The 9,245-nt window shown below is 52.6% G+C and overlaps 2 protein-coding genes across 3 annotated transcripts in view; one reads left to right on the forward strand and one right to left on the reverse strand.

Moving 5' to 3' along the window:
- Positions 1-9,014, reverse strand: part of CCL5 (chemokine (C-C motif) ligand 5) — a 16,442-nt gene extending 7,428 nt beyond the window's left edge. Inside the window, exons 1-3 of one of the 2 annotated variants that reach the window (XM_009869802.1) lie at positions 8,942-9,014; positions 8,307-8,418; positions 7,615-7,702 (exon numbers count right to left, since the gene is read on the reverse strand). In XM_009869802.1, the coding sequence (XP_009868104.1) occupies positions 7,615-7,702; positions 8,307-8,418; positions 8,942-9,014 (273 nt within the window). Of the gene's footprint in view, positions 1-7,614; positions 7,703-8,306; positions 8,419-8,941 lie in introns of those variants that run through there. The other variant, XM_009869803.1, reaches the window with a different exon arrangement.
- Positions 638-2,000, forward strand: LOC104274239 (C-C motif chemokine 4-like). Its single transcript, XM_009869805.1, has 3 exons — positions 638-770; positions 1,227-1,338; positions 1,913-2,000. The coding sequence occupies exons 1-3, from the start codon at positions 698-700 to the stop codon at positions 1,998-2,000; spliced, it is 273 nt and encodes a 90-aa protein (XP_009868107.1). The 5' UTR covers positions 638-697.
- Positions 9,015-9,245: the final 231 nt, after the last annotated feature.

Consider the following 9,245-nt stretch of genomic DNA (forward strand, 5'->3'; position numbering starts at 1 on the left):
GGTTGCAGGGTCTCTGCCCTTGGATATATTCAAAGCTCATCTGGATACGGTCCTGGGCAGCCTTCCACACTCATCTTGCTTTGATCTCTGGAGGTGCCTCCAGCATCGGGTCCTCACTGGTCCACACTAAACCAGGCACTGAGAGGCTGGTGGGGATCAGAGCACTTTGGGTAGCCCAGAGCCCACTACTCATCCACCTCTCAGCACCATGTGCTGCAGTTTAACATGCTTGGATAAACACCCAATACATAACAGCACAAGCATGCTTTGGAGCCTGTCCACTTTTTTTCTTTGTTTTTTTTTGGGTTTTTTTTGATTGTTAGGTTTTTTTCCCCCCAGAATTGCATAATCTTAGGGAAACGTGTCTTCTGCTATACAGATTCACAGGGAAAATCCCTCTGGTAGCTCACATTAATAATTCTCTTTCTGCCCATGCCATTTGGCACATTTTCATTTCCTTTCGATTTGATGCTGAAAATGATTGCTGAGTCAGACTCCAAAGTAAACTATGTCCCCTTCATTTTGATTATTTCACTTTCGTGACATCCTCTGTCATCATGCTGGAATTTCCCCTCAAACTTCTCCCAGCTGCCTCCAAGACTCCGTATTAAAAGGGAGCTGAATCCAGCTGCTGCAGTCTGAGCTGCATCTGCCAGAGCTTCTGGTCCTGCTCCGACTGCCCTCGTCCAAAGGGAAGATGAAGGTCTCTGCAGCTGTTTTAGCTCTTCTCCTCATTGCAGCCTCTTGCTCCCAAACTTTCTCTGGCCCAGGTGAGTCCTACTTTTTCATTTCTGAAGGAAGAACAGATCTGAGCCTTCGCTGTTTCTCCATTGAGCTCATCTGGTAGATAACTGGGAATTTTTCAGCATTTTTACCACTCTTTACTCTGCTCTGAGAACAGCTCCATGTAGGAACCCCAGAATCAGAAAATCATCCATCAAAGGCTCAGAGTACTTACTCCTGGTTATAGTTTAGGGATTTGGGGCTGGGGAAGGTGGGGAAAACAATGTTCTGAGCAATGACTGGATGGGAATGTCACCCAGAATCTGAAAATACCATTCCTGGCATTGGACCAGATGATCCCCAATGTTCATTTCAACCTTAATTATTCTCTAACTAACTCCTCACTCCTATCCCTGCCAGCGTGGCTGCCTGAGCTGATGGGCTGACTGCTGCCGACGCACAGCCCAGCACGTGCTCACATTGTCTCTCCTTGCCTCTTCCAGCTGGATCTGACCTCACAACCTGCTGCTCCAAATACACAGGCCGCAAGCTCCCGCAGAATCGCATCCAGCGTTATTACCTGACCAGCTCCAACTGCGCCCTGCCAGCTGTCATGTAAGTGCCAGCACTGATGTCTGGGTGCAGCAAGAGGGGACAGTCTCTGCGGGATGTGCCTCTATGAGTGACTGGCTCTGCAGGGTGGCTGGTGGGCACGGGGGTCTGCATGCACAGAGCAGGGTGAGGGGAATCCCAAGGGGAAAGGACTTGCACAGGAATTGCCAGGGATGCTCTTGTGGGGATGCCTAGGGATGTTCCTGCAGGAGTCGAGGAGGCAGGGTGGGGGAAAACAAAATTTCAGCACTGGAACAGGCTGCCTGGGAACGTGGTGAAGTTCCCACCCCTGGAGGTATTTAAAAGCTGTGTAGATGTGGCACTTGGGGACGTGGTTTAGTGGTGGACCTGGCATTGCTGGGTTAATGATTGAACTCGGTGATCTTAAAGATCCAGTCTAAACTTTTCTATGATTCTAAAAGGAATGGGAGTGAGGGAAATCACAGCCAGCCACTGGTTTCAGCATCAGCTTAGGGCACAGGGGAGAACCTCTTGCAATGCCCCTAAACTGAGATCCAGGCTCTCCTGGGCTGCAGGTCTAAGCAGAAATCTAATATGCCTCATCCCTGTTCTGCAGGTTCATCACAAAGAAAGGCAACTCGGTCTGTGCCAATCCCAATGATGCCTGGGTTCTAAGTTACCTGCAAAATTTGAAGCAGAACTGAGCAAAGCCAGACAGCAAGCGTAGCTGCTGTCGTGCACGAGCCACATTATCCTGAGCTCCTGTGATGGAGCACGACACTGGGGCAGCAGGAGCTGCACGAGCCCAGGTCATCTGCAGGCGCCTCTAAGGGGCTGCTGGACGGGCACCACAAGACACCTCGTGCTGGGATGCTGCTGCTTGCCCTTGGCTGGCACAGACTGGTCTGCAACCTCATCCCTCTGCGCTGATACCTCCGCCTGTGGCCTGGGAAGGCCCATGGCACTGCACTCCTTTGTTTTCATATAATGTTAAGTTATTTAAGGAATTATCATATGGGATAGGCAGTACTTCTTTCTGTGCATAACAATACTATTTATGGGAGGATGGCTCAGAATCTCAGTGTTGGATGATGGGCTGCCCTGGCTTACATGTGTGAAATCAGGATGATGGAGAATAAAGAATTTGGACAAAAGTTCTGCTTTTTTCCTCTTTGTGTGCTTCTACATGATGCTTACTGGCACAGAGTCAGAACCTCACCCTGAGTCCATCTGCACACTTTAAGTGGCATGTGATGATGGGAAATGGTTTGAGGCAAAACCATGAGGTTTCCGTACTGCAGACATACTAATATCCTCCAACACCTCATTTTCACACCACACGTACCCTCATCTCCCACATCCTCTACAGAATTAGGCATGTTTGTACGCACGTGTGGGCCTTTCACATACATGGATATGCTCTCCACACACCCCCAGCTCATCCCATGTGCTTGCTCGCTGCTCCTAGCCCCATATCCCAGACTGGTCCCTGGGCACGCTGTGTGTGCAGTGGGGTGGTGATGGACACGTCGCTGTAAGAGGTAAAATCCTGCCAGAGGCTTTGAGAGAGGAGAGAGCAGGGAAAGCAGCTCATGGTTGGATGGGAGGAACCACAGAATCATAGAATAGTTTCGGTTGGATGAGACCTTCAAGATCATTGAGTCCAACCTTTGTCCTAGCCCTATCAACACACTATTGATAGGGCTAGGGCAGAGGGCAGAGGGCATGGAGCTGCTGCGGTGCTGGGGCAGCCCTGGGAGCTGGCAGGTACCTGGGGCTGAGGAGCTACTCATCTGCCCTCGTGCCGAGGGTGCTGGGTGGCAAAGCAGGGCCAACTCCCTGCCTGTACCCATCCTTGCTAGGCATTTCTGCCAGCTAAGGAGCAGCATTGCCCAGCACAGAGCCCACAGACACCCACATGCTCGCTTCCATCTCTCCTCACACTCAAAGGCATCACCCCATCTCTGCCCACCGGCCCCTGTGGGCAGCTGGGTCCTTCCCCGCCCGGCAGCACTGCCCAGAGACGGGCAGGGATCCAGCTTTCTTTCTGACCACCCGGATGGGGATTGTTCCTTGCTTTCTCATCTCTAAAACAAAGGGAAGGGTTCAGCTAGGCTACAGAGTTAAAACAGCCACCAGCAAACCTGCTGCGGTCATTCCCAGGATGCTGCTTTGTGTGGGAACCTGAGTGGGAGGGAGGGAATGCCAAGGGTGAGAGCAGGTGATAATGATGCGCTGGGCACAGCTCGCTCCCTCATTCAGCGCTCCTCTGCTTTGGCATACTGAGAAGAAATGGCCCCGGCAGCACCGTCACCCAGAGCTGGCCTGGCCTTGCAGCCATCCTGTTCCAGTGGCTGTTTCTTCTTAATGTAAAAAAGAAAAAAACAAAAAACTTTCTCTTCTTGTTTTGTTTCCTCACCCCCACCACCCTGCAGCTACAGATCACACTTGGCAACCTTGAGGCTGGGAAAGCACCTTCACATTGTCTTCTGATTTCCCTTTAGTCTTGTGTTTTCCAGGCTGGAAAACAGGCAGGAGGGCTCATTAGAGCAGCATCTTGGCAAAGGGCAGACCCAGCCCAGGCACCATTCTTTTTCCCAGGAGTTGGTGCTGGAGATGCAGGGCTCCTTTCCAACACCCTGGGGACGGGTCCTGACCACTCTGTTGGGAGGATGGTTTGGGAATGATCCCTGACAGGGTCCCCGTGCTCCCCTGGCACAGCAGGGTCCTAGCAGAGGTCCAAGCAGGGGCAACGGGAGATCAGTATGTTTGCAAAAATCTTGTCCCACTCCGTGGCCAGGACTTACTGTAGTGGGGGACAGACAAAAAATTTGCAGAGAGGTGTATCCTGAGCAGGGCTTCCCTACTGTGCCGTGAAGTACAGGAGCAGAGAGTGGCCACGACATGGTGGGGGGGATGGACAGGAGCTGCTGCCTGCAGGAGCCTGGGAAGGGGGTGCTGGCTGTCTCCTCTACCCCCGAGGGCCATCCCAGCACCCCAAGAGGTTGAGTTTGGTGCTGTAGAGGAACTCCAGAAGCTCAAAATAGTTCCTGATCCAGGGCTTCATGTGCTGCATGGGGATGAATGTCGTGATGAGAGGGCAGGCTTGGGGGGTCTGAAGTTTACTCCAGGTCTGGGGTGCAGGCGACAAACTTGAGAGGCAGAAGGACTTGACGATGCAGCTGGCTCTTCTCTGGACAGTCCCTGGCTGGGAGCCCAGACGTGTGGCAATTTTCCTCTCCAGGCTTTCTGGTTTCAATTTCCATTCTGAAGCTCCAGGAGCAGCAGCCAAGCCAGCCTGTTCCAGGAACCCTGCTCCTCCTACCCCAGACCCATCTTCCCAGAGCAGGAGCCTCTGTGTGGGGACCATGGCAGCTCAGCCTGGGGGTCCCACCTCTCTCTGCCCTGCCTGGCTGTCCCTACTCACCCATGGGGATGGGGATGGGACTGGGGATGGTAAAGGGGATGGGAATGGTGAGGGGGACAGCACTGTGGTGGAGGTCTGTAAGAGCAAAGGAGAAATGGGAGCCTCATGCCTGCTGCCAGCTCTGGGCAGGTGAGGGCAGCCAGGAGGACAGGCTGGATCAGTGCTAAGCACAGACATGTTCTGTAGCTCTACTTAGCTCCTGGTGGGAACATGAAGGTCTCTCTGGTTGAACCTTGTTGCTCTCCTTATTGCTTCCCTCTGCTCCTTATCCTGCTCTACTCCAGGTGCATCCATCTCTGTCTTTGTGTTCTTTATTTCCTCTCTTGGAGGAAGAAGAGCTCGTGGTGGTGACCTGTAATGCCTTAGGAACAGGCATGATCTGCTCTGACTCCTTGGTCTGGAGCGTGGGTTGCTGGGAGTGCTCATTCTGTGCTGGTCATGCACAGTCACGTTGGATCTCCTCCTGGTCATGTGGATTCAGCCCTGAACCCCAGATCTTCTCCCGCTGTACCTGACACAGCTGTGTGCTGCTTCACATGCACTTGGCAGAAGCTTTCCAGGAACTACATGAAAGGATTATTTCTACATCATCAGCTGATGCCAGCAGCCATCTGTTGTGTGGGTATTGGCTGTTGCCCATACAAGAAGCCTTTGGCTCAGCTCCAGAAATCTTTCTCCCTCTTGGGACCAAGAGTAGGACTTGTTGGGGTGTTATCTGGGATTGGCCATGACTCACTTCTGGCAAGGAGAGATGCTTTCCAGTTGCAAAGAGATGGCTGAGGAGGACCTACCCACGCTGACGCTGGCGTGAGGACAGTGGAGGAAGGATGGGAGGTTGCCCCTGGAATTCTGTGGGGTTCAGCTGCCCCAGTATGGCTGAGAAAGAGTTCCCAGGCGAGGTTTCTGGTGTGCAGCAGAGAAAGCCCCAGAGGGTGCTTCCCCAGGAAACACCAACCACATGGTCTGCAGTGGCCACTTGAGTTTGTGGTCCCTTGTCCTTCTCCCTGCCCACAGGAGCCAGCAGCAAGTCAAGGCAGAGCCAAGAGGTTGGCTCAGGGACCTCCTCTGGTTTCTCAGTGCCTCCTCTTGGCTTCTGACTCCACATCAAGCAAGAGGTCACAAAAAGGACATTCTCCAGACCTGGTGGGAACTCGGTGCAGCTCTGTGGTTGTGCACCTCATCCTCACCACAAAGGTTTCCTGGTCCTCCCCACTTCCCAGCCTCACCACCAGGAAGAAACACCAGGTCTGTGCTGACCCTGATGCCATCTGGGTGAAGGCATTTGTGAACTTTCTGGGGACACATGGAGATGGCCACCCTTGGCTTGGTCCCACAGTTCTCCAACTCCGGCCCCTGGGAGCCCAGGTCCAGCTCTAGCTTCTTTCACTCTTCTTGCAAAGGAAGCACTGATGAGCACTGTTTGATTATTCTCATGTTCAGGAAGACCTGGCTGATTTTATGCCCCTTCCCTGCTTCCCTCCACTGCCGAGCTGTGCAGGGTTGCAAATCAAAACTTGGTACCTCTCCCCTCCTGCTGAAACCCTTGGGCTTCTTTGAGAGTTGCTCTGGGGTGTCCTTCTTCTACCCTGAGGGAAGGGAGATTTCAAGTGCCCTCCCCCACTGCAAAGCTTCAGCAGCAGAGAGGTCAGACCCAGCAGTTTCGTTCTCTACCTACAAAGACATCAGCTAACTTCAGATGCAAACCATGGGCTGACAAAGTGCTTTTGTCAGTTTTACTTGGTGCAAAAGATCCCCCGTGCTCTTTTAAACCAGATTGAGGTTTCGTTCCTAAAGCAGCTAGAAGAACAGCAGATACTTGGTGCCTGGTTTTTTTCAGCAGAACACTAACCCAGCTTACCCGGAGCTGAGCACAGCTCAGGCTGCCTCTGCCGAGGAGCTTGTGCTGGAGATGTGGTCCCTGACCACCCTCCCTCGAGCTCATGGCAGCAGCGCTGCTGCATCCTCACCCTGTGATTGCCAGATGTCCCTTTGCCAAATTCGCACTGGAGAACGCGGTGGGTCTAGCTCAGCCAGCTCCTGGCCTTGCCCCTTGTTGTGACAGAGGGGAAAAGTGCTGGGGGAGAGCTCTGGCTCTGCAGCAGCATGGAGGCTGGAAGGGAAGAGCCCTGGGAAAAGCTGGGGTGGTGCTGGGGCTGCTGCCACAGTGCTGGGAGCAGGGGGGCGATCAGAAAGGAGGATTTTTAGGGCTAAGGAGGCTGAGGCATTTCCAGCTGGGAAGTTTGGTTTCTTCCCCTGCCTCTCCCAAAATAGTTAGAGTGGGATGCTATCGACCCTGTTTTTATCAGGCAAGAGGGCAACAACATCTTCCAGAGCTGACACAGAGAGAAAAAGAATATTTATTTTTTGACGCCAGCAAGAGATAGCATTTTGAGAACAAGGTTGAACAACGTGGTTCCAGGATGAGCATCCTGCAAGTAACCAGTGTACCACTTCCTCGGCTGAGGAGACAGATCTTACCCACAGCATCTACCGTACCATGGCGAAATTCAGCCAGTTGACTTGGCAGTCAGCCTGGGTTTATGTGACAGCACTTACACCTGATGTTGACAGACCATTTCCCACCAATTGTACTGGGGATAAAATCCCTCTCCCATTCTAGCAGCAGAGGAACAAGAAGGGGAAGGGTGAGCCCCACGATGTGCAGCAGGCTACACCATGATGGGTCTGCAAGGCCAGGAGGTCCCCAGCATCACAGCTACCTCTAAGAGGGGCTAAATTATCACAGATAAATAACAAAAGAAATGTCATGGGTCCCAAGGTGGCTCAGCAGGCCTTCGTGCTCAGCAGCAGGATTTCCAGGTCTGTGCCAAGACTCTGCTGGATGGTCTTGCAGGACTTCTCCAGGGCAGAGACCTCTCAGCTCCCAGTGCTCACTGCAGCTCCAAGGAGTTCACATAATCCTTCACCCACCTGGCATCAGGGTTAGCACAGACCTCCCGGTTCTTCCTAGTGACGAATCTGCCAAGTTAGGTGAGAGATGTTAGAGCTCTGAAAGGGGAAAGCGGCAGGAGGGCCTTGGGTCACCTTCTGGGCAGACACTGGCCTGCCCTGGCATCAGAGACAGCTCCCAAGGGGATCGTCTCCCCTCCAGGCTCCCACGCCACAGCCCCCCAAGCATCAGGGTGCTGCAGAGCCTGCTAAAACCCAAAGGGCAGGGAGAGATCAAGGTCTCCTGGGAGAAACCCTCCCATGCTCAGATGTTCCTGGCCATGTTCAGTGCAGAGGTGTGCTGGTACATCAGGTGCGAGTCTTGCAGGTGGCACACTACGTGCATTGGGCTCATCACCACTGGGAGGTCCTGCTGCCTATGCAAGGACCTCCTTCTCACACCTTGATCCCAGCATCAGGATGGCTCAAGGAGACTAAGGAGACCACTCATTTCTCAGCTGAGGAGGATGAGTACCCACATGCTCTGCATGGGACGTGTGGTGGCTGCCCCCTTCCCTTTCTCCGGGTATGGTTCCTCACACTGTCATGCTCTTGGCCCCATCAGATGTGAAGCAAAGAGCTCAAAGGCTGGCAGAGCCTTTCCTTGGAGCCCAGAGCAGGAGCTGGTACTTACACAACTGCTGGCTTTGGGCACAGGCTGCTGGTGTAGAAATAATCCTTCACATGGCTCTGGGGCAGCTTTCGCAAGCTGTAGTTGAAGCAGCACAGGGTTGTGTCAGCCCCAACTGGAAGAGATGAGGAAAACCAGCATGAGTCTATCATCACCCAGTAAACTGCACATTCCCCAGCCCAGAGCACAGACAACCATCCACTTAATCAGCTCTTTCCTCTTCCTGTTCCCCCAGAAAGTCAGCAAGGAATTGCTGTGAACACCAAAGCTGAATTACGGTCGTTGCTAAGATTGCATATTAAATGTTTTGCCCTCACTTCCATGATAACAATCCCTTCAGTCACCCTAAGACCACTCCTAAAACCCAGCAACAAAATCAGGGGAGCTAAAATCTGAAAAAAAAAAATAAATCAGTATTTATCCCTAAGTATCAGATATTTATCCCTAAGATAAGTATCAGATATTTATCCCTAAGATAAAAGGATACCAGAATGGAAGACCAATTCCAAGAGATCAGAAGAATCTATTCACACAGGTTTGCAACATTTGCAGCCAACTCTTTCCAGTTCTGCTTCAAAATCACTGCCAGCCAGAGCAAAAATCTACCCCGAGAGAGCAGAGAGAGGTGCTGTACTCACTTGGAGAAGGAAAAGCCTGAGAGAAGAGGGCAGCGACAAGGATGATGGAGATGCCCATCGCGGAGATGTTCATTGTGGACAGAGATGAGCTGCAAGGGCAGAGGCAGGACCAGAGCAGCTTCTTCCTGTGTCTGATGCAAGGGGCAGGCTCCGTCCTTGCTTTTTATGGGGACGGTGACCACCCCCCCTCTGTCAGATTTCAAGACACACTCTTGGAGTTTCCGAAGCGTAACAGAGCTGATGTCATGGCACCTTCGCCTCAGAAATGCTGAAAAAAAAGGGAAATGGCAGGTCTAGGAAGTAC

Source organism: Apaloderma vittatum, unplaced genomic scaffold, assembly GCF_000703405.1.
Source record: "Apaloderma vittatum isolate BGI_N311 unplaced genomic scaffold, ASM70340v1 scaffold34135, whole genome shotgun sequence".
NCBI classification, from domain to species: domain Eukaryota; kingdom Metazoa; phylum Chordata; class Aves; order Trogoniformes; family Trogonidae; genus Apaloderma; species Apaloderma vittatum.

Excerpts from the sequence above, each read along its gene's own strand:
- LOC104274239 (XM_009869805.1), top strand. The coding sequence starts at position 698 with ATGAAGGTCTCTGCAGCTGTTTTAGCTCTTCTCCTCATTGCAGCCTCT. Across the intron at positions 771-1,226 it reads CCAAACTTTCTCTGGCCCAG|CTGGATCTGACCTCACAACC; the intron begins GTGAGTCCTACT and ends TGCCTCTTCCAG. Across the intron at positions 1,339-1,912 it reads TGCGCCCTGCCAGCTGTCAT|GTTCATCACAAAGAAAGGCA; the intron begins GTAAGTGCCAGC and ends CCTGTTCTGCAG.